The sequence below is a fragment of the Thamnophis elegans genome, chromosome 3 (assembly GCF_009769535.1).
Source record: "Thamnophis elegans isolate rThaEle1 chromosome 3, rThaEle1.pri, whole genome shotgun sequence".
Classification (NCBI taxonomy): Eukaryota; Metazoa; Chordata; class Lepidosauria; order Squamata; family Colubridae; genus Thamnophis; species Thamnophis elegans.
In genome coordinates this window covers 133,955,565-133,981,385 of record NC_045543.1, presented here as the reverse complement: position 1 = coordinate 133,981,385, position 25,821 = coordinate 133,955,565, and the positions used below count along the sequence as shown (strand labels likewise).

Below are 25,821 nucleotides of genomic sequence, written 5' to 3'. Positions count from 1 at the left end.
CAGGAATTCCTCAAGAACCGTGAGCGAACAGAATCCCTCAATTAGCATGTTGAAGTCCACATGGCTTAAAATTGCCATGGTTGAGAAACACCGATAAAGAGAGAATAAGAAATTGTCTTAGGGTACCTCCTTGATAGAAGGAACCTGTAACATGCCTTTTCTGTTGGCCCTTAATAGATGGACCCTTGGAACAGGTGACCTTGTAGATATATATCATCACTAAGTCCTGTACGAATGTTATTTTAGTAATGAGATTGTGGTACATGTTACCTTTTATTGTGTGGATCGTATCACAAATATTCTAATCCAGTGATAATGTGGATTGTCTCTGTCTAACTTTTAATTTTAGAACTTTGCATAAAATGGGCTGTGAAAACCTCACAAAATGGCTGTGGGTTGGGTTATTATTCCTTCATAGAGCTGTGAACGTGGCATTCACAATCATCCAAGAAATGAACATGCCCATTATCTTAAGTATAAAATGCCATACACAACCATTATTTTAAGCTCATATTTGTCTTGCAAACGCTTTTGTTATAACTGGTATTTTTATTTATACCTCTTATTTTATCTTGTAAATTTTTTTAGCATAGTTCAGTTGACTTCACTGGATATTAGATGAAAAACTTTTAGTTTAAGTTCTTAAAAAGTAAGTAAATAGTAAATATCTCTGTTGCAGCATACAGTATAATGATGCATTTGAATGCTGGACATTTGAATGCAGGAATAGAAATTGTATTTGAGTTTTTTATTTTTATTTATTTATTGCCATTTTTTTTAAAATTTTAAAAAAGATTTTATTGGTAAAAAGAAAATACAACATCCATAACTTGTAAAAAACAATACAACTACATTTCAAGATATTCCCATACTATCAAATCATTATAAACATCAAAGGTTAGGTATCTTATTCCTTCCCTCCCTCTTCTCTTCCCTCATTTCTTCTTTTCCATACCCTTTTCTTCCCTCCCCCCCTTACTTCCTTCTCCCCTGCCTTCCCTCCTTTCTTTTCTCCTTTCCTCCTTTCCTTCCCCCTCCTTTCCCTCCCTCGATCCCCCCCTCCTTCACACATACCTTCCCTCCTTCCCTTCCTCTTTCCCTCCTCCTTTCTTTTCTCTTAACCGCCCTCCTTTCCTCCCTCCTTCCTTCCTTCCTTTCAACACTCCTTCTCTCTTTCTTTCTCTCCCTCTTTCCCTCTTTACTACCCTCTCTTCTTCCCTCCCTCCTTCCTCCCCCAGTTTCTTCTCTTTCTTCTCTCCTTCTTTCTTCCCACCTTCTTTCCCTTCTCTTCTTTCTCTTCCTCCTCTTTATCCTTCCCCCCTTCTTCTGCCTTTCCTATTCCTCTCCTTTCTCCTCTCCATCCTGACTTCCCTACTGTCCTCCTTCGCTCCCTTCTAACCTTTGTTACATTTGCATATTTTCCTCTGCTGAGGACAACCTGGTTCTCTTTTCCTTTCCTTGCTTGAAGAGGCAAGGATTATAAGTCCTCTCGCCTCATCTAAAATGAAGTTTAATCGCTAATTTCATGCAGGTAGTTATAGCGGATTTCCTATCAGCTTTTTTAAGTTTTCCCAACGTAGTGTAACAAAATTGCTCGACGGTGGGTTCTCGCCCCTGATACATTTCTCCTTTCGCTTATCTCTAAGTTGTTGTATATTGTTCATTTGAGTTATTGGTTTAATCGTATTAGGTTAGTCAGCTATCTCTTTTTGTGTCTAAGTCTTCACTGACTCATCAAGCCATTTGTACAGCTTCTCCCAGACTGTATAAAAGTCTGTATCTTCTTTGTCATTAATTCGCATTGTCAATCTGTTCATTTCTGCTAGTTCTAAAATTTTATTCATCACCATAGTGTTGGTGGGGGCATTTTCACTCTTCCAGCACTGTGCGTAAACAATCCTTGACGCTGTCAGAATATGGACTAGGAGGTATTGGTCAGATTTGCAAATTTTTTGATCTATTATCCCTAATAAGAAAGTTTCCTGCTTAAGACATAGTTTAATTGACAAGATTCCATTCAGCCATCCTAGTATTTGCTTCCAATATGCTTTGGCTACCGGACACGTCCACCACATATGGTAGTACGTGCCCAGCACTGTTTTACATTTCCAGCATATGGCCGAAACTTTTGAAGAAATTTTCGCCAGTCTTGTCGGTGGAAGATGCCAGCGGTAGAACATTTTATATATATTTTCTTTATAGGCCGTCGATTTTGTCAATTTTAGGTTCCATTCCCAGACTCTTTCCCAGTCGTCTAGGTCTATTGTGTGGCCGATGTTTTGGGCCCAGGTTACCATGACTTCTTTTACTCTTTCTGCTTCCGTTTTTCGAATCAGTAAGCAGTTGTATATTTTTGAAATTAATTTCTCATCTGGTCCAATTAAAATTTTATCTAATTCCTGGTTCTTGTTCTGGAAGCCGGGTTGTGCTAGATCGAACTTGTGTTTGTTTTGAATTTGAAGATATGGCCACCAATCGATGTTTATTCCCTTATCAGCCAAATTTTCCCTGGGGTTTAGTTTGTTTTGGTCGTCTAGCAACTGTTGGTAGGTAACAATTTTATCCAAGTTTATCAAATTCGGGTATATCAGGGCTTCCGTCGGAGATATCCATTTAGGTAGTTGCGTGTAGTATCTCCTTCTAATTTCGAGCCAGTCCTTAATCAATACCCCCCTTAAATGGTGACTACTAAAATAATTGTGGATTTTATTTCCCTCGCACCATAAGTAGTTGTGCCACCCGTGTTGCAGGTCGTGGCCCTCTATTGTTAAGATTCTTTTATTAGCTAACATTACCCATTCTTTTATCCACATAGTTGTTGCTGCTTGATGATATGTTTTCCATTCCGGTAATCCCATTCCCCCTTGAGTTCTTTTATCCTGCAGGTGCATATATTTTATTCTGGGCTTTTTACCATTCCATATAAAGCTTCGAATCATTTTGTCCAAATCATTATAAAATTTTTCCCCTAGCTTAACCGGTGCCGTTTGAAATAGGTAGAGGATTTTTGGCAAAACATTCATTTTAATTACTGCGACTCTTCCCATCAGTGATAGTTGTAGTTTTGACCAGGTTTTTAAGTCCTTTTGAGTATTCTGTAACAACTTATCATAGTTGTCTTCTTTTATGGAAGAGCATTTCGCAGACAGCCAGATCCCTAAATACTTAATTTTTTTAGTTACCTTTAATTCCATTGTTTTCTCTAGTTCTCCATTCTGGTTTTTGGGGAAATTTTTTATAATCATTTTTGTTTTTTCCTTGTTTATTTTTAAACCGGCCACACACCCAAAGTTCTCAATGTCCTTCATCAAATTCGGTCCTGAAAGTAAGGGGTCTTCCACGATAAAGACCATGTCATCCGCGAAGGCCTGTACTTTATATTGTTCTTTTTTTATGGGCCAATCATGAAAGAGGTCAATTCCAGATGTCCAGGAATATTTTCTGAATGCTTTTTTGGGGACATCAGATAACTGACAGAACTCAGATTTGTCCATTTTGAGGTTGGAATGTTTTTGTACTTTCTTTGTGTGAAGCCCACTTCTCCCCTATACCTCATGCATGTATATATAGAGCAGTGTTTCTCAACCTTGGCAACTTTAAGCCAGGAATTCCTCAAGAACCGTGAGCGAACAGAATCCCTCAATTAGCATGTTGAAGTCCACATGGCTTAAAATTGCCATGGTTGAGAAACACCGATAAAGAGAGAATAAGAAATTGTCTTAGGGTACCTCCTTGATAGAAGGAACCTGTAACATGCCTTTTCTGTTGGCCCTTAATAGATGGACCCTTGGAACAGGTGACCTTGTAGATATATATCATCACTAAGTCCTGTACGAATGTTATTTTAGTAATGAGATTGTGGTACATGTTACCTTTTATTGTGTGGATCGTATCACAAATATTCTAATCCAGTGATAATGTGGATTGTCTCTGTCTAACTTTTTAATTTTAGAACTTTGCATAAAATGGGCTGTGAAAACCTCACAAAATGGCTGTGGGTTGGGTTATTATTCCTTCATAGAGCTGTGAACGTGGCATTCACAATCATCCAAGAAATGAACATGCCCATTATCTTAAGTATAAAATGCCATACACAACCATTATTTTAAGCTCATATTTGTCTTGCAAACGCTTTTGTTATAACTGGTATTTTTATTTATACCTCTTATTTTATCTTGTAATTTTTTTTAGCATAGTTCAGTTGACTTCACTGGATATTAGATGAAAAACTTTTAGTTTAAGTTCTTAAAAAGTAAGTAAATAGTAAATATCTCTGTTGCAGCATACAGTATAATGATGCATTTGAATGCTGGACATTTGAATGCAGGAATAGAAATTGTATTTGAGTTTTTTATTTTTATTTATTTATTGCCATTTTGAATATGTGCCTGTTTCCTTCCTTCCTTCCTTCCTTCCTTCCTTCCTTCCTTCCTTCCTTCCCTCACTCACTCACTCACTCACTCACTCCCTCTCGATTTATTTCACATTTATTGTGGTAATTATATAGTCTCATTCAAATCATCTTCATATTTTCTTTGACACATTAATTTCCTAAAATCACTATTATATATTATGATTAGACCCTTGATTACTTCCTTAATTAGTTCAAAACTCACTTTTCTTAAACTATAAATGTATGAAAAAAATATACATCAACTGTTATTGATGTAGAATACTGGTAAAGATGCATGACATCACAAACTATAATTTCTGTGTTTCATAGCACTGTTTCAGTGCAGTTTGTCATCTTTTCATTCCTGAACAAGCAGTTTATGATTCTTTCTAGAATGTTATGATTTTGATTGATTTTTGGAGGTCCCCCCACCCCCACATGATCCTGCCTGCTAAAGAGCCTCCTGAAATAGCTGTGGAGCACTAGAGCATGTGAATTGAAGCATGTTACAATATGGTGCAAAAGGGCTATAAAGGGACTCAGTTGGGTTCTCAACGGAAGTCTCAACGTATGACATTGAGATCGGAAAGGCATCCCATTTCGTCCATGGTATAGCCATGAACAACTTGTCCTCTGTCAGACATCTCTGCTGTGTCATTCTAAGAATATAGTCTGTCTGGAATCATCCATGGAACCCTTTTGAATGTAGGTTCTAACGCTGTAGAAAGGATGTATACCAGAGAAGGGGAGCAAGATGTAAATCCAGAAAGTTCAGGATACATTCTGAGGAAATTACAACTGGCATCGCTGAGAAAATTGTTAGCATTATGTAAATTTGAAACCAAATAACAGTGATGTGCATATATGCTAATTATTTTATATAGAACAAGAAAGTGGATCCTATGACCATTTAGATATTTGTTTCAATGAACATCTAGCTGGCTTGAGCAGCATGACTAATGATGAAAGAAGTTATCTGTTTCACATATCCCTGGATACTAGTAGTCTGCAGTCCCCTTAACCTTACCTTCAAGACATCTTCATCATCTCAGTCCCTGCCTGTCCACGTTCATCGTCAATTAGATGACCAGTCCAGAGTCTACTTGCCACTTGCAATTCTATTTTTTTGTATTCACTGCCAGTTGGTTCCTTTGATATCATACATAATTTTGAATGAGATTTTTGGTGCAAATTGTAGGCTGACAAGCCTCAAAAATGGAGAGGATGGGTAATTGCTAGTGGTGGGATTCAAATAATTTAACAACCACTTTGCCCATGATCAGGTTGGCTGTTGTGGGAAGCATGGCCCATCCCGGTGCTCCAGCTCTGCTGCACATGTGGGATGAGTCTCCTGTGAAGGCCAACCTGATCCTGGGTGAACCAGTTGACCTCCTCCCCCACCCCACCACACCCTGCCTATCAAAGTAGATCCTGGGCGCTGTGCTGCAATGGAGAAATGAGAAACAGAGTGGCTGGCAGCATCCAAGATCTACTTTGATAGCGGGAGTAATTTAATAACTGGTTTGCCTGAACCGATGCGAACCGGCTGAATCCCTCTACTGGTAATTATCCAAATACAATTATAATCTTTAATCTTACTGTCCAAAAAAGTTGAACTCCCATCCTCTAAAGATTAAAAGTAGGGAAAAATAAGTAAGTGGTTTTCATACAGTACTTTCCAATTTTTGATGAAGCCATCTATAGTTGCAAAAAATATTTTTGAAACACTTCGTTAAGAAATGAGTGGATGTTCAGAAGAGCTGCCAAGGATTTATAGCTACAGCACTTGTTTATAACTTTGATTTTTCCATTTGAAAGTTCATTCTTTAGTTTTGGCTGCTCCTTTCACTGTTGTGATTCAGCAATACTTCTAACTTTTCTTTCTTTATTTGATGGGTATGTTTCCTTTGTTTTCTAGAATTCAAGGTGGCATGCATAGTGTTTCCTTCTCCTATTTGCCCACAAAAGCAGCACTACGAGATCTGTTCTGCTGATTGAAAATAATTGATGTAAAATCATCCACTTGGCTTCCATCTTTAAGGGAAGACTAGAACTCAGACTGTTAGTCTACAGCAGTGTTGGGCATGGAGTGCCAAAACGGGAGTGTGCACGCATGCATGATAGAAACCAGAAGAGCAGCTGCCCAGTGCATATGTGCGTGCTGGGAAGATGATCTTTTGGTTTCTGCGCACATGCGCACTAGCCACCTGGTCCTCCAGATTCTGCCACATATGTGCACCTGAAGACCAGCTGGCCAGTGCGCATGGGTGTGCCAGAAACCAGAAGATCATCTTCCTGATGCACACATGAGCACCAGGCAGCAATTCTTCCAATTTCCGGTGCTCCCGCGTGTATGAAGACCAGCTGGCCGGCGCACCGCAATCCAGAAGAGCAACGGGTGACGGCTCGCATGCCTGGAAAAATGGCATGCAGAGCCATTTTCGGCATGTGTGCCATAGGTTCACCATCACGGGTCTATAGCCTACCAATCGCACCACACTAAGTCAGAAGTACCTTGCAGGTCATTGCCCTATCCTTGTGCTTAATTTGTTTTTAAACGATTCAATAGTGTTGGGAAGGCAAATCTCCCAGATAAACTCTTCATTTAATCATATTTCCATGGTTGTTTTTTCTTTTGTTTTGTTTACTATTTGTGTGGTACTAACATCTCATTTTTAAACTTTCCTTTCCAGTCACTTCAATTGTTTTTTTTTCTTTCTATTTGGGAATATTCACGCTCTATTAGACCTCTGAAATACATTGCTAAGCAGATGGTTAAAGCTCTATTTGTAATCAAATTAACTCCCGAACGTTGAAGTTAAAACTCTGTCTAATTGTAGACTTTCTTTTTAACTTTTCGTATAGCCTGCTGTGATGAAGCATTGAGAGGATTATGACTTGAATGAAAGATGAATGGTAGAACCAGATGGGCTGTCCTAGAAATACACATTCAAAATGCATTTCCCGTGTTCTTATAATAAGCAAAAGATAAAGGAAAAGATACACATCAGATGGTTTCACAGGCTTTCGCTATTGTTGTTGTTGTTGTTATTGTTATTAAGCTTTTGTTTGCTATTTTGATTGAAAACCAACGTGCTTTTGTTTACTATGGTTATCCTTATACAGACCTCAGACGACAATTTGTGATGGTATGTGCATTGTAGTGAAATTTTCATCCAATATTTTTTTTTACTTTATTTTTTTTAAAAAAAACATGTATATAGCCTCCCACTTTATTCCAAATTCTATCTGAGGTGTTGTGGAGTTTAATGCTCAAAATATATCATGTTTTAAATCTTATGGCTGAAAATTCATTTACTTTTATTTTCTTTTAGGAAATTTATATTGCCACCTATTTGCACATGGCGACTCAGGGCGGCTTACAAGAGTATAAAAACCTCATATATCAAACTAATAAACGAGCTCCCCGTGGAGATCCAGACCCTTACTACCCTCCCGGCCTTCCGTAAAGCTACTAAGTCCTGGCTGATCCGGCAGGCTGGGGGCTGTTAAAGCACCCAGCCCCGTCTTAATTGTGACTGTTGTGAATTTTAAAATTGTTTGTATTGTCTTATTTATTCCCTCCCCTGTTTATTGTGAGCCGCCCGGAGTCCTTCGGGAGTGGGCGGCATACAAAACCAATAAACCAACCAACCAACTAATAAAAGAGAATAATCATATAATAAATTAATAAAATAATATAATAAAATGATCACCACCCCCCACCTCCCTGGTGATAACACATCACACAAGTCATTTAATGGGCTCCATCCTGCTCTGCTATTTTTACTTGGCCTACATGCCATTCATTCAACAGCCTTTGGGGCGGTGGTTTTTATCAGAAAAACCACTGGATCCATCAGAATATTTGAAAGGTATCAGCAACTATCTAAATGTCACATCTCAGGAAATATATCCCATTCATCTTCTCATGTACTTTTAATATTTTTGAGAGTTATTGAATAGATAGAATTCTTTATTGGCCAAATGTGATTGGACACACAAGGAATTTGTCTTTAGTGCATATGCTGTCAGTGTACATAAGGAGACTAAAATACATTCATCAAGAATAAAAAGATACAACACTTAGTGATAGTCAAGGTTACTAATAAGCTATCAAATCGTATTAGGAAACAAACAAAAACAATATAAATTGAAAGATACAAGCAACATGGTTATAGTCATAAGTGGGAAGAGATAGATACTAGTAAGGAAGAGAGGAATAATAGTAATACAGTCTTAGTAAATTATTTGATAGTGTTGTGGGAATTTGTTGTTAAGCAGAGTGATGGCATTTGGGGAAAAACTGTCCTTGTGTCTAGTTGTTTTGTGCCCTATGGTGTCGTTTGGAGGGTAGGAGTTGAAACAATTTATGTCCAGGATGCGAGGGGTCTGTATATATTTTCACAGCCCTCTTTTTGACTCCTGCAGTGTACAGGTCCTCAATGGAAGGCAGGTTGGTAGCAATTGTTTTTTTCTGCAGTTCTAATGATCCGTTGAAGTCTGTGTTTGTCTTGTTTGGTTTTATTATTGTGGGTTTGCTTTTGTTTTATCAATCTATGAAAATATATGGGAAAAAAATATTTACAGTTTCTCCTGTTGTATAATTTGCCAAGTGCAGATTGCATTGAGTTTCCACATAGTTGTTTCTTTTATTTTCTTTTCTTTTTAACACAACTGATGTGGGTCGAAGAATGGACATTTCATCTTTATTGGTAGGGTTTCCCCTCCATTCCTTTCCTTGGCTGTCTTTTGTGCTGTGTGTCGAGGATCTCTTACAAAATTCTTTTGATTTCTTTTTTTTTTTCCAGAAGAGCTGCTCTACTCTTACCTCCTCATTAATATTCGCATTGATTGTGTAAAGTGGTTTCTGTAAAATTATCTTGAACTTCAGGGAACTGAACCATGTCTTTACTTTTTTGTACTTAAAAAGAAAAAAAGAGCGAATAAATACACTTGCAACCTTTGGCTATGATTAGTTATGTAGCCAGATGAACCAATATGAGATGCCTCCAGGCTAACCAAATTAAATTTAGATTATAAGTGTATTTCCTAAGTGTGGTTGTTGCACTTTCTTCCGGCGTATGTTTACTTCTGGCAGCATCATATGTACTCTCTTGACATAGTGCCTTTTTAAAGATTAAAAATAAAATATGTTTTTAAAATAATGAAAAGTCACACTTAAACAGGAAAAATGAAAAGAAATGAACATCGCGATCACTAGTTCCTGGATCGGCATTATTTTCCAGCTTTGACATTGAAAAAGCAAAAACAAAAGACTGCCAAGAAATGAAATTGCTTAAAATGCTTTGTCGCCTAAGAAAAAATCTGCCAAGGTTTTGATACTTCTCACAAGGAACAGACTTTTTGTTTAAAAAACCAGAACAAACATGGGTCCCCCCCGCCCCCCCCATTCCTCATCCACCTTTGTTGGTCCAGTGAACATATAAATGCCGTTTTGCTGTCTACTGCACTAGATACAATGAAACATTTTTTAAAAAAATATTAATTGTCATATATAACTTAAATACAATACAATAGCAGAGTTGGAAGGGACCTTGGAGGTCTTCTAGTCCAACCCCCTGCCTAGGCAGGAACCTTATACCATTTTAGACAAATGGCTATCCAACATCTCAAAGACTTCCAGTGTTGGGGCATTCACAACTTCTGGAGGCAAGCTTTTCCACTGATTAATTGTTCTAACCGTCAGGAAATTTCTCCTCAGTTCTAAGTTGCTTCTCTCCTTGATTAGTTTCCATCCATTGCTTCTCCTTCTACCCTCAGGTGCCTTGGATAATAGTTTGACTCTCTCGTCTTTGTGGCAACCCCTGAGTTATTGAAACATTGATACATTGTCTCCCCTAGTCCTTCTTTTCATTAAACTAGACATACCCAGTTCCTGCAACTGTTCTTCATATGTTTGGACCAATTGTTTCCTTAACTTTTTTCTTGTTTTTAACATGTTGGAAGAAGCTTTTTTGTTATTTTTTACTTTTGTGGCAAGCCTTTCCTCATTGTGAGCCTTAGCTTTCCTCACTTCATCTTTACAGGTTCGGGCTATTTGTTGATATTCTGCCTTAGTTATGTCCCCCTCTTTCCACTTTTTATACTTATCTTTTTTGTCTTTCAATTTGTCAGAGAGTTCTTTATGCAGCCATTCTGGTTTCTTTTGGGAGCTGTTATTTTTCTTCTTCATTGGTATTGTGTTAGACTGGGCTTTTGTAATCTCATTTTTCAAAATTTCCCAAGCTTCTTGAGTTTTTTTCCCCTTGAGGATTCTCATCCTTGGAATTCTTCCCAAGCTCTCTCTAAGTTTATTGAAATTAGCTCTCTTAAAGTCCAAGACTCTAGTTTGACTTTGTTCTACTACTTGTGTTTGCATAATGTTGAATTCCAATATTGCATGGTCACTTGCCCCCAGGGTTCCTGTGGCTTCATCACCTTCTATCATTTCCTCTCTGTTAGTGAAAATTAAGTCAATATGGCTGATCCCCTTGTTCCCTTCTCTATTTTTGGGGAAACAAAGTTGTCTGCTAGGTTTGTTAGGAACCTGTTGTATCTTCCACTTGGTACAGAGTTTGTTTCCTAGTTGATGTCAGGGTAGTTAAAATCTCCCACTACTATTGTGGTGTGCTTCCTACATATCTTAGTTAGCTGACTAGCAAAAAGTTCATCTACTTCCTCTACTTGGTTGGGTGGCCTGTAGCATAGATCTATGGCAATGTCATTCCCCCCCAACCTTTAATATTGACCCAAATGCATTCAAGATAGTTCTCATCATTGTTGTGCTCTATTTCTGTAGAGATGTAGTTATTTCTTATATATATAGTGCAACTCCATCTCCTCTTTTATTTGGTCTATTTCTTTTAAATAATTTAAATCCTTCTAGCTGTATGTTCCATTTGTGGGTTTCATCCCACCAAGTTTCTGTAATGGTAACTATATCATATTTTCCCTCATTTACTTGAATTTCTAATTTACCCTGTTTATTCCTCATACTCTGTGCATTGGTGTATAGACATTTGAGTCCATTTTGATTGACCCTGTGTTTACTGTCCACATAACCTGTTTTATGCCTGACTGCTGCTATTTTCTTGCCACTTGTATGATTCATGCAGATGGTATTGCACTCACTATTAAATGCTTGGTTTTGCTCGACAACAGGGAGTGATAATCTTACCAAGATGTCTATGGAGATTCTCAATCGTTCAGGTCATGGCTGTCCCAAAGGTGCTTTTTCAGGAAGCAATTGGACTTTCTGGTTTTTCGTTGAAGATGTTTCGCTTCTCATCCAAGAAGCTTCTTCAAGTATAAATCCTTCCATCCCCCACCATCCAATCAAAGCTGAAGAAGATTCTTGGATGAGAAGCGAAACATCTTCAAAGAAAAACCAGAAAGTCCAGTTGTCTCTTGAAAAAGCACCTTTGGGTTATTAAATGCAAGATATTAATTGGTAATCAAAACCATTGGATACCAGTGTTGTGAATGCTGTAATTGTGGAAACAGTCCTCATCAAGCTCACTGCTACGTCTGAATGTGTATATCTCCGTGCTACGTCATGTACTAAAATGAAAGTGTACTCCAGAATAGACAGTTCAAATACTTAGTAATTTTATTGTTTTCATGAGTGAAGTTCTATGAAGCTTTTAGTGTCTTGATGATTGATTTTTGTTTAAGCTTCCCACCTTCAAGATTTCCATATAACATAATCTTGTTTTGTCCAAGAGATGAAAGTGCTTTGTTTCCGTTGTGGTTTTCGATAGTTGTTCATCTTTTTACAAAGGAAAAATCCACTACTATTGAGGAAAAATAGAGCCTTGTTGGCAATCTGGATTTCAGATCGGGTTATGCATACTGTGAAGTTTTAATATAAAGGCCGGGGGGGGGGGGGGTGTTCCTCAGCTTTCTGATGCTAGGACTTGTCCATTTCATTATCCTTTCTGGCCTTAACATTGCAGTCACATTTGTGACAGCATCCTCTATAGCAGGGATGTCAAACTCAAGGCCCACAGCCCACATGTGGCCCGCAGGGTGCTTAAATCTGGCCCGTGGGGCCAGCCTGAAAATAGCAAAGGACCTGTTTTGCCTCTGGCAGCCAAAAAGGGATGTGTGTGGGCCACGTGAGGCCCCCCACACCCCGTTTTTGGCCTGGACGGCACTCTGCCAGCCAAACTAGAATGGGGAGGGGGGCGCCCAAGGCCCCCTGTGCCTCGTTTTCAGCCTGAATGGCTTCCTGCAGCACTTTGCCAGCCAAAATGGGGTACGGGGGGCATGCCTTGTTTTAGCACCAAAGTGCTGCAGGAGGCGTCCATCCCATCTCCCCACTCCCATCAGCTAGCCCGCGGAGGAGAACTACAATGCTGATCCGTCCCTTGAACAAATCCAGTTTGACACCCCTGCTCTATAGCAGGGGTGTCAAACTGGATTTGAAAGCGCTAGTATTTGCATCCTTAAAATTGCATGCTTAATCTACTATATATTTATTTTTATGGTGCTTTTTACTGCTGTTCGGTTTGCAAAGGAACAGACAATAAACAAATTGTTGGCAGGCTCAGAAACACCGGGATTTTCCTTTCACTTGACAATTAACCTAGGAAAGACTCTGACTAATTTGGTCATTTCTGAAAGCTGGCCGAAATATTTCAGTGAACCTTAATTCTAAGTCAAGTATTGATTTATTAGATTTACCTTAGTTAGCGATTGGGAACAGTATTTTAAAATATGCCCTAGTTTCATAGCAGCTGGCATTAGGAATGCAACCGTCCACAAACAGACCAGACTGATTTTAGCTCACCATAGCCTTTCCCACTTTACATATCCTGTAGATAACAAACACTTTAGCTCTTAAAATTTTCCACATAGAAAGGGTATTGCTGAGAATTCATACTTCCTACTTCCCTAGGACACCCAGCATTTTGAACCTTGGCCTAGCAAGTTATGCAAATTTAGCTATAATACAGGTACTCTTTGTCTTACGACCACGATTGATCCAAAAATTTTCATTGCAAATCAAGGAAGTTGTTGAAAGAGCAGCATACCATTTTTATAAACTTTCTTGCCACGGTCATTAAGTGAATCACCACATTTGTTAAGTCAGTAACATAGTTATTAAGTGAATCTGCTTCCCAATTGGCTTTGCTTGTCAGACGGTCACAGATGGTTGGGACACTTCAACCATCATAAATATGAGCCAATGTCTGGATTTTTATCATATGAACATGGAGTTGTTGCAGCGGTCATAAGTGTGAAAAACCAATTAGTCCCTTTTTCCAGTGCCATTGTAACTTCAAATGGTCATTAAACGAGTGGTTGTAAGTCAAAGACTACCTGTAATGGATTATTGTGCAAACCCAGAAAGACAGAATTAACTGACCAATCTGTGGCTATGCGGATACAAACAATGTGTTCTAAACTGAATATGTTCGTATATTTTCACGGGTACAGGTATGCAGTATTCGGGTCTTTTCCTGTGTAAGATTGAGAGTATCTTGGTGACGTTTCAACGAGGTCCTACTCGCCATCTTCAGGCTGGTGCCTTCGGCTTTGTACTTGTGCGAGCAAAGTGTGATCGGAGCTGCCGTCTTTCTATAAATATTGGTGGGGGTGTTTGGAGTGCTGGCTTTGTTGCTGTAAGCGGGTTGGCTGGCTGTGTTGTTACATCTTGATTAGTTGATGGAGTTGATGTATGCAGATTAGTCGGCTGTTTCATAACATCCTGTGTGGCTGAGGTACTAGCTTGTGTTTTGTGTTGTAACGACCTGGGTAATGGGCTGTGTGATGACATTCTGAGATGTAGTGAAGTGATATCCTTAGTCCTGTGCTGCAACATCCTGGGCGGTTGGCTTCGTTGTAACATCCTGAGCCTTTGCGTTGTACCCAAATACGCCAAGACCTGCATATATATATATATATATTTGTTTTTGTAGATTTTCACGGGTATAGGTATACAGGTCTTGGCGTATTCAAGCCTTTTCCCGTGTAAGATTGACAGTATCTTGCCGATGTTTCGACGAGGTCACACTCGTCATTTTCAGGCTGGTGCCTTTGGCTTCGTGCTTATGCGAGCAAAGCAGGATCGAAGCTGACGTTTTTCTATAAACATAGGGGTGTGGAATGTTGGCTTTGTTGCTTTAAACGGATTGGTTGGCTGTGTTGTCATATCTTGATTGGTTGATGGAATTGATGTTTGGTGAGGGTGATTGCTGATGCTGTCCTATGTTGTTCTGAGTCCTGTGTCAGATTTTGTGGCTGGGACTTGTTTATTGACTACGGATAGTTTCCCTATGTCTGGTAGGCGGGAGGTATCATCACGTTTATTCATGCTGTGGGGGTGTTTCTTTCGATAGCTTCCATAATTATTCTCTTGTTGAAGTGTTCAGTTTTGGAGAGTAATTTGGTTCCTTCAAAATCAATTTCATGTCCTGTTGCTTTAAGGTGCTGGAAAAGGGAGGGAGTTTTTTCTTCTTTTCTGACTGCATTCTTGTGTTCACCCTCACCAAACATCAATTCCAATAACCAATCAAGATATCACAACACAGCCAACGAATCCATTTAAAGCAACAAAGCCAACATTCTACCCCCACCCCACCTATATTTATAGAAAAACGGCAGCTCCGATCACGCTTTGCTCGCACAAGCACGAAGCCAAAGGCACCAGCCTGAAGATGGCGAGTGTGACCTCGTCGAAACATCGCCAAGATACTGTCAATCTTACATGGGAAAAGACCCGAATATGCCAAGACCTGCACGTACATGTGTGTGTGTGGGGGGGGGGTGTTTGTGTGTGTGTGTATGTGTCTATGTATATGTATATGTATATATAGTATGTCCAATTCTTACAATTACTGCACGATTATATTTCAGCTAAAATCATGCTTTGGATTTGGCTATGCATTTAAATTCACACGAATCTTAGAAAAAATCTCTTACCAAAAGAGACAATCCAGATTCATCTGTGTTCAGCTTAATGCTTGAGACTGCAATACTATATAGCATGACAATTTATTTCCCGTACATCTATTGTTCCACTTTTTTCCCTTCTCTCCAAGCAGCACAATATTCACTGATACTTCTTCTTCTTCTTTTTTTTTTGCCAAAAAAAGTTCTTCTTTCACATTCTTAAAATGTGAAAAACGCTTTTTTTTTTTTTTAAGACAGCAACATTGGAATGTATTTGAAATCTTTGAGTACTCGATTTGTCCTGCAGGTAATAGAAACTCCGGTATATTTATATGTCTGATGTTGCTGCAGATAGAGTAAAAAAAATGGCTACTGTGTCTTTAATGGAAAGCAAAAGGTTATCTTTCTGTGGCCTTTGTGTATATGTGCTGATGTGGATGTAGGCAGCCAGACAGGCAATGTGTGCAGAGAGACTGGGGAACTGACTGTGGATCGATAGAAATAGTGTGAAGTGAATTAATGTGAAGAAGTCAGTCTGTCTGTCATGCAGTGTGGGGCAGCACTGGTCAGTCACTGCAGAAATCTGTTTCCAATAAATACAAACCTTCTGTCTGAAAATAAACCGCAGAAAGTCTTGCATCTTTCAATATTAGCACATTCTTATTTATTCAGATATGTGTGCCAACTGTCTCTGCCAGCACACACTAACACAAACACGCACACCCCTCTCTTGATCAATTCATCGATACGAATTTGTTTTTGTTTTTTTTCAACAACATCTGGAAGATTTAAGTTATTATCTATTTATTCCAATTCTGCTTCTGCCCCTTTCGTATCTGAATGGAAGCTCCAGTCCTCTGCACAGTTAGATATGCAGGAATAATGACTTTAAATATTGTGGTTTTCAGTTAACGATTCTTCATCTTTGCATTTGTATCGCTGTAAAAGACAGGGAATTTCAGCTTCCTATCTTTCAAATCCTTAAGTGCTTTTAGTTGATTTTTTGCATCTGTATGTTGGATAAAATGCATGTGACAAGGCTTCAGTTTCAGAGGTTTAGACTTAATGCAGAAATGTGAATGATAAAAAAGTAATAATTGAAACTAAGCTTTCTGGCTTCAGTTGAGAGATAACAACCACTGATAAGTGACACCACAGAGAAAAGTTTTCTGTTTCTGTATCAGGCATGGTCAGATTTCACCCAGATGTTTTTAAACTGTGTTACTTGCTGAGTCCTATAGAACAGTGGTCCCCAACCCCCGGTCCGCGGACCGGTGCCGGGCCGTGGAGTACCTGGCACCGGGCCGCGCAGCGGCCGGGGGCCATGATCGCTGCAGCGGCCGGGGGCCATGATCGCTGCAGCGGCTGGGGGCCATGATCGCTGCAGCGGCCGGGGGCCATGATCGCTGCAGCGGCCGGGGGACATGATCGCTGCAGCGGCCGGGGGACATGATCGCTGCAGCGCAAAGGCTCCTGGGCCGTGCGCAAAAGCTCCTGGGCCGTGCGCAAAGGCTCCAGGGAAGAGAGCCCCGTGCTGGTACGCACGTGATATATAAACAATCAATGTGTCGTCGCGAACAACGCCCCCCCACCCCTGCGCGCGCTCAGCGGGCCACGGTAAAATTATCAAAGGCTGACTGGTCTGCGGCGATAAAAAGGTTGGGGACCACTGCTATAGAAGATGTTGGTCTCTTGCAAGGTTCCTGAATACAGTTTACAGTTAAGAAACATGTTTGTTTTTAAAATATATACAATATGTATAGATGTTATGGTTTTGCAAACTACTCAGAGTCGCCTTGCTGCGTGATAGGTAGCAAACAAATTTAATAAATAAATAGTTATGTTCATCTCTGCTAGAAAATATTAGTTACCTATGTCTCAATCTGTTTGTCCTCTGCTTATTGAGAAGTATGTTTGTGTGTGTGTGTGTGTGTGAGAGAGAGAGAGAGAGAGAGAGAGAGAGACCGAGACCGAGACCGAGACCATGTGTGTGTATGTTCTGATATCTATTGGCTCACTACTGTGAGGAACTAAAAAAAATGCAGATTATACCCACAAATTTGTAAAAATCAGGGACAAGGATCAGGAATGTCACAGAACAACTTCAAAAGCTTATCAAGCATCTGACAAATCTCCTTTTGTTATAAATTATGTGGAGGCAGATAATATGAAAAAGAGCAGCTTTGAACTTCAAAAATCTGGGTGAAAGAGAAAGGAAGGAAGGAAGGAAGGAAGGAAGGAAGGAAGGAAGGAAGGAAGGAAGGAAGGAAGGAAGGAAGGAAGGAAGGAAAGAAATTTGTAGAAAAAGAAAAAAAGAGTTCTGATACTTAGTGGCTCGCTACTATGAAGAGCTAAAAAATATCTGCAGATTTTACCCATAATCTTATAAAATCAGCTTCCTGTCAAGTACAAGCATCAGGGATGTGACAGAGCAACTTTGAAAGCTTGTCAAGTCTTCTGACAATTATCCTTTTCTTATAATCTATGTGGGGGACAGATGATACCACAAAGAGCAGCTCTGAACTTTGAAAATCTAGGAAGGGAAGAAGGAAGGAAGCTTAAGAATTTAAGATATTCACTTATCCATCCCCCCAGTCCATGTAAAAGAACTAGAAAGTGAAACAGTATTTCAGATAGAGATTTTGCTTTTTGGGATTGTGGTCTAAATTTTTTAGATGATGGATTGCTGGCATGAAACAGCAAATCTAGTAGATTTGTCAGGCTGCACTGCTAAATCTAAGCACTCCAGACCCTTACCCTTTATTTAGGAATTAGATTTCTTAGCAGAAGGTTCTCAGACATAGTGTGGATTATGGATTATTATCTTTTGCAACCAGACATGACATCTATATGCACACAGATGGTTCCATGGCCATACATGGAAACCAAATTGGTAGAAGTCTATGCTCCAAGGTTTAAACTCTAGGTCTTTTTCTTCTGCTTTTCCAAGTCAATAAATGTAGGCTTCAAAAAACAACTGATTGACATTGACATAGTTCTTTCTAGCCAGAGAACTGCCAAGTTCTCTGTCCCCCCCCCCCCCACAGCTTCCTTTCTTACAGAGGGGATAACTTTTTGTGACAATGGTGTAATTTATGTTTGTCCAATTCATATCATTCTCCCTGATGCTCCAGATCTGAGCTGATCCCTTTCTCTGAATGTTTAGCGACACGAATGTACAGTATTTGATTGCACATTTGGCACTTGAAGGTACAGCCATAGAAGTTGAACACTGTTTACATGCAATGTTGTGATTTTTTTAAATCACTCAGAACCAAATATTGAGGCACCATTTAAATACTTTCTATTGCTGGCAACAATCAGATGGCTTCAAGGATTCTTGAAGTTGACCTGTGTTGCATTGATAAAATGGAATCCAGCTACAGATGTTTAGAAGAGTATTAAAACACCTGCAATGTTTTAGTATTCAAGCCATTTACTCAGATGATTGTTGTTAGTTGTGAAGTCGTGTCCGATCCATCGCAACCCCATGGACAACATTCCTCCAGGACTTCCTGTCTTCTACCATCCTTCTTTTGCCCTCAGTCTTTTCCAGCATTAGGCTCTTTTCCAGTGAGTCCTTCCTTCTCATTAGGTGGCCAAAGTATTTGAGTTTTATCTTCAGGATCTGTCCTTCTAAGGAGCAGTCAGGGTTGATCGCTTTGCAGTCCAAGGGACTTGCAGGAGTCTTCTCCAGCACTATAGTTCAAAGGCCTCAATTGTTTAGCGCTCAGCCTTTCCAATTTTCACAGCCATACATTACTGAAAAGTATTGCTTGTTTCTGTTATTTTCTGAATGGAAAAAATATTATTTTCATTTATTGCTAAACTGATTAGCTTTGATTTGAGATGGATGTGTTTTTGTTTATGTTTAGATGGAACAATCAGATCCCATCTTCTCCAGTATTGTGTGTGTGTGTGTGTGTGTGTTTTGTGTGTGTGTGGTTTATTTATATTGCAGGCTGCCCAAGTCAGTTTGGAGTAAGGCAGAGCCTACATTGAATTAAATGAATAAATATTATGACCGCCCCATTGGCAAAATGTATTGTTCCTTCTAAAGACCAAAACTATGGTTTCGGCAGTCCTTCTGCATTATTGTTAGTCTGCAAATAGGCAAATACCTTATAATAGTCCCATGTAAAATCATGTAAGTGGGCAAAATGGTTCTTATAGTTGACTTTGCTTATTTAAAAAAGCATTGAAGACTAGGGAGGTAAGGCTGGATAATGCATGCTTTTCTTCATTGACTTTATTTTTTTTTTAAAAAGGGACCTGTATTTCACAGTCTGTCTTCATCTGATTTATTTCTGTTTTTCACATTTCTCTCTTCTTTTTACCTTTCACCTCCTCCCTTCTGCCTCCAAAGCTGTGGCTGGGTTTATTTATTTTTTATTATTTATGATATTTTCCCCTCATGGAGGTTCAGAAGAAATCTGACAGATTTGCTTTATGAATAATAAATAATATGCCCTGGCTTTTCAGTGTTAAATATAAACTAGTGTAAGCACTGCTTTCTGTGGAAGTTGATAATGCTTTCTAAGTAACGTTATTGCATGTTTTGCTGTCCAGTTGGTAGGTCTGATTAGTATAGATCAGTGATAAGTCACTATTTCTCTGCCCAACTTACCGTCAGGGCAAAATGGTAGAAGGAATGGTCTGCACATTGCCTTGAGCTCCTAGAGGAAAAACAGGATATAAATCTGTTTTATAATAATAATAAATTGTGCTGGGAAGTTTAGGAGGAATTCATCCATTTGATGGCATCTTAATTGGTTCCTGCATATCTTTTTTCAAGAATTCCTCCTCCTCCTCCTCCTCCTCCTCCTCCTCCTCCACCACCACCACCACCACCACCACCACCACCACCACCACCACCATAACTTAGAGTAGGATTTTGAGTTTATCCAATGAGTAAAGGTCAGGTGAAAGTGAATTACTTGGATTCCCTAATAGTAGAATTCCTTTTCATTGGGAGAGGTTTTGACCAACATAGGAAAAATTATAAGGGAGCACTGTTGTTTGAATCCCTAGTGCCACATAACGGAGTGAGCTCCTGTTACTGTACCAGCTTCTGTCTACCTAACAGTTTGAAAGCATGTAAAAATGCAAGTAGAAAAATAGTAACCACCTTTGGTGGGAAGGTAACAGTGTTCCGTGTGCCTTCAGTGTTTAGTCATGCCAGCCACATGACCATGAAGATGTCTTTGGACAGTGCTGGCTCTTTGGTTTTGAAACGGAGATGAGCACCTCCCCCTAGAGTCAGGAATGACTAGCACATATGTGCGAGGGGAATCTTTACCTTTACCTTACTATTGTTGTTTTTGTTGTTGTTGGCATATAGTGGTGTTACATTAGCCAGGAGACCACAATGCTATTGTAGAGTAGTAGTTTGATTGCCAAGATACCAGCTCTGTTGCAGGAAATGCCCACACACTTCCCAAGGTGCATCAAAGGAGGGCAAACTGGTTTCGCATCAGAGAGAAAGACAAGTGGCTCTTTCTACAGTAGGTCCCTCCCTCCCTGCAACCACCTCACAAACAACTGCCACAACCAGGAAGGTTCAGAGCTCGCAGGCATCTGACTGCCTCCACAGAGCCCCAACTCATCTTCCCACCGAAGTGGTACTTAGTTATCTACACGCATAGAACATGCTTTTGAACTGCAAGGGGGGCAGAAGCCAAGATGAATGATGGGAACGCACCTTGCCATGCTGTGCTAGGACTTGAACCGCTGGAGCAGACACCATCTCCAGTGTCATTAAGCCACTCAGCCATTTTTTATGACAGTGATGGGTCGGGTGATTGGGGGGAGGCATTCATTTTGAATGCAAAAGATTTCAGGTTTAATTTCTGTCAGCGCCTAGTGAGATGGACCCTTGTCTAAAACATCAGAGAATCATGATTGTGCAGTGTATTCAGCACTGAGACCTCTGACCAAATTGGGCCCATTGGTTTTTGACGTTACTTTTCATCTCTCTGGCTTTGAGCATTTTGGATTGGATTGTGTTTGAGCATTTGGGGTTGTTGCATTGTTTAGTGATGTAGATGTCTGAACTTCTCTCGGGTGGATACTATAAGTTAGAAGGTGGCAGCCCTGAAGGTGCCAGGGGTCAAATGGCTCCAGGGCTGGAGTCTGGAGCTTATAGAACACAACTTTTGGCACATTTGAGAGAAAAGCCATTAACACGAAGAAAATCAGAAGCCACATGCACTGTAAGAGTCAGGCTATAGCAGTCTCAAAGCTCAAATCTTATCTCTTTCTCTTGACCATGCTTTTTAAGTGGAAGGTATGGTTGGCACCTATGCATTGTTATTGAAATGGATCACTATGCTCTTTTGACATGGCCAATTCTAGTTCTCACAATGGATATATGACAACCTTCCTTGCTGCCGAGTCTAGAAGATATGCATTATCTTTATATAACCACTCTTTTCTTTAAAATAAACCCTTAGAAAAGGAACCTAACCCCTTATATTAAATCAGTAATGGAGTAAAATAGAAACAACAAGCATAGTTGTGTTATTTTGAAGTGCATTTATTGTACTTACCATACAGTGTCCTAAGTATACAGGGCAGTTTGCATGTCCTTGCCCTAACTGAAGACCTCTGCCCTTATAAGCATACCATATGCCTTTTTCAGCAGAGAGGGAGGGAACAGATGGATAGAAGGAAAAGTTAGGAGCAACAAACAGATGGGAAGCAAAGTTACCAACAGGACAAATGTACTTTTGTATCTTTACTGATTTTCACTGGGGATGAAGCAATTGTCAGTTGCAAAGTTTCTTGTTCTTAAATATGAGCCTCATTTGAATGTAGAATTTTATCCACCCAGATTGTGAGAACATTGCTTTCTATGCAGGAAGTACCATTTTTGTTTACCATTAGTTCTATATTATTCCCGAGTTTATTAATTAGAACTTGAAAAGGTTCAGAAGCTCAAGAAATCTTGAAATTGTTGAACTCGGGTCAAAGTCTGAAAACCCTGGGCAAAGAGATATCAATTCACTAATTTTTGTAGGCTATCCAATCTCATCTCAATACATCAGATTATTTAATGTGATAAAGGCATAATATAAAGTTTAAATATGTTTTCTCTAATTCAGAGAAAATTACAAGTGGGTTTAATGTTTTGTGTCTTGATGTTTCAGCTGGAGTGACGGCAGAAACTATTCAGACCGTTAACGTTACCCCTGAACAATCAGGACCTGAAGCCAAAATTCAAGAAGAAGAACATGATCTGGTTGACGAGGACATCTCAGGAGGTAAGTGTCATCGTCGGTATAATCCCACTGACACTCTGCTTTTGATGTGGCATTTCACAACTTGCAGACAACATCTCTCCATTTTGAACAATGTTTTGCAATAAAGCATTTGCATCATCTGAAATTTCACTGTGACGTTATTTCAGGAATTAATATATCTAGATGTATTTCACTTTATAAACATGTCACTGTAAAGATTCAGCTGGGTTCTGTTAATTTTATTGCTTAGGATCTGCTTTCTTTTTGCTCAAATACAGCGTGAGCAATCTTGTAGATTTCCAAATCTTACTATGTAAACAAATTGGTTTACCACCCATCTTATTTTGAGCAACTCTGGACACCTTACAGAATAAGAAACATTAAAACCATCAAGTATAAATATTCATCCAATAAGACAATTTACTGACTTTGTTGAAATAATAAACATTAATTATGGACATATGCTCAGTTTATTTTTATAGTGTTTTATTTCCTCAAAGGGTCATAGCCCAAGTAGTTGCTTTTGTGTAAGCCATCCTGGGATAATGGTGAGATGGCTGCACTGTACCAAATATACTTTTACCCAGTTTTGTTAATAATATTAATAAATGTATTATGGTTTTTATTATAGTATAATTTTAGTGCTTGTTTTTTGTGATCAGTTTTAACTGTATGCTGCCTAGAATCACATTCAAAAGACGAGGGTATATAAATATAAATATGAAAGGTAGATTAATGAATAAATTAATTAGAGACAGTTTGGCATAGGTCAAGGATTACAGTATGTTGGACAAATGGAGAATATTCATGTTGATGATGGATTTCAAACAATAATTCTTTTTTGAGAATAGTTACTGCAATTAATTGTGATTAGGTAAGCAATGTACATGGTTTTTAACAGAATGACAGAATTGGAAGGAACCTTGAGCTCTTCTAGTCTAACCATTTCAGACAAATGTTTGTCCAATCTCTTTTTAAAAACCTCCAGTACTGGAGCACCCATAAGTCAGCCCACTGATTAATTGTTCTCAGTGTCAGAAAAATTCTCCTTAATTCTAGGTTGATTCTCTCCTTGATTAGCTTCCATCCATTGCTTCTTGTTTGCCTTCCGGTCCTTTGGAGAATAGCTTGATTCCGTTTACTGTTTTGTGGAATAAAATATGTACTTATTGCATAATGGAAATGTTAACAAAGAGAAGGCAAAGTATTTGTGAGCAAATCAAGTTTTATTCAGTTAAAGCTTCACTTTGGTTAGGGATGCACTCTGAAGGAATAAGACAGCAACTTAATGACTTTTTCCCTTTTTTATCCAAAGGGAGAGAATCTGCATAATGGCATTTATAAAGGAATATGTCAAATGTTTCATTTCTTTCACTAATTGATTTCCCTCTTGTTTAAGCTATCCGTAGCAGGTGTACTGAAAGAAAAGGTTATTTACTTTCTTCACAATTTACATGACTGCAAGATTTCTTTAAAAACTAATAAAACGATAGGCTAGAGATTATATATGCTTTCTCTTGGACCTTGTTATTTGATTGAGCTATATATAGATTTTTGCGCAAATTTTCAAAGGCAACTGTATTTCTGTTGACTAGATGCCTATATAAATTACAGTACAAAAATCACATAGGCAAATACATTGAAACCATTATCACTATAAAGCTTATTTTTGTGGCAATTGAAAAGAAATAGGATCTAGTTAGTAGTTAGACTGAGTATTTGCACCACAAAACACGGAGCAGTAAATCCATTGGTGTTTTGATAATTTCCCACATTTTGTGATCGCTGAATAATGACTACTATTCATTCAAAGCAACACAGCTATATAATTACTGTGCAAGTTTATGCTTTGGACTTGACAGCTTTCTATATTTTATATGTTTATTGAGAACTGCCTGATTTGGATGAGACCAGATATAAATTCATGAAACCAAATTATTAATTAATAAGTCTGTAGTAATTTCTGATCTATATGCATTATTTTTTAGAATATGGCCACTGTGCTGGACATTTTTACTTTTTTACTGATAACTGCGTTGTTTTTAAAAAAGAGTGTAAGATGTTCAACCTTGGTTACATGTTTATAATGTTGGTTTCAGGATCGGACTATTAATAGATTACTAATATTTCTCTCAGGAGCAGGCTATTAGTAGCAAAAGACTACTTCAAATATAATTGCATTGAAAAATATAATCCTAATGAAATGTGGTGTTTTCATTCCATTTCTCTATATTTATATATTTATTTTTTAAACGCTAATAACTATTGATTCACTTCCCGATGAACATGTGTCATAGTTATTACCAAATCAGTCAACATTTTTAATAACTAAAATAAAAGCAAATCAGTTCCACTTCCATTCCTTGAAAATTCTTTTGTCTGTAGAAAGAGACTACCGTTCAAATTATATGGACAATCGTGTCTGATGTAGGATATGTAACTTACAGCCTCCAATTATATATCCTGTTAAAATACTTTTTAAAAAAAAATATGTTGTTTTAAATGTGAAAAATGAAGTTCAGCATTATCAGTAACTAAAACAAATTAACTAGTTAGTAATCCAGTTCTAATAGCTGACTCATGTTCTACCTTAGTTTATATACACAGGAAATATATCACCTAGAATGAACTTACCAGAAATAAGATAAAGAAATAGTATGATTCTAGTAAGCAGCAGTGTCTCTTTTAATCTACTATTTATATGCTTTAAATTTCTTTTATAATAATTTGTTAATGCATATAGGAGAGTTCTGCATTTGAATTACATTTCTCATGAAATAGAAAAGCACTATTTGCAGCTTTTGTGTCTCAAAGATTAGTTTCAGCTTTCTTTGGTCAGCACAGCTGACCACATAATAAAAGAAAAGGTCAAAAGTCACTGACATTGTCAAAATCTGAGATTATAATACTATATCACTACTTCTTGTTGACAGATTTAATGACCTCAACTTAAAGAAGCAGTATGGTCATAGATTAAAATATTCTGTGCTCTAAAATATGGGAGGACAGATTTCAGATTTGTAGGATCTGTATATTGGTATATTTTGCTAAGTCAGCCAGCCAGAACCAGATATGAAAATAGAAAAAAAAGGATAAAATTCAAAACTTCTGACTATCAGAACTGAACTGGGCTCATCATCTACCTCTGTCCTTTGTGTTGGAATTGAGCAGTGTATAAAATTTATACATAAAGTATAGAAACTTATAAATTAATCATAGTTGTTAAATAATGGCAAATAATATCTTGACAAACAAATCTGCCTTATTTGGGTAGGGATCATTGCTTAT

The 25,821-nt window shown here is 38.5% G+C and overlaps 1 protein-coding gene across 1 annotated transcript in view; it reads left to right on the top strand.

The window, feature by feature from the left end:
* Positions 1-25,821, top strand: part of WDR7 (WD repeat domain 7) — a 248,113-nt gene that overhangs the window by 72,342 nt on the left and 149,950 nt on the right. Inside the window, 1 exon segment of the mRNA XM_032213469.1 lies at positions 22,441-22,554. Coding sequence (XP_032069360.1) covers positions 22,441-22,554 — 114 coding nt within the window.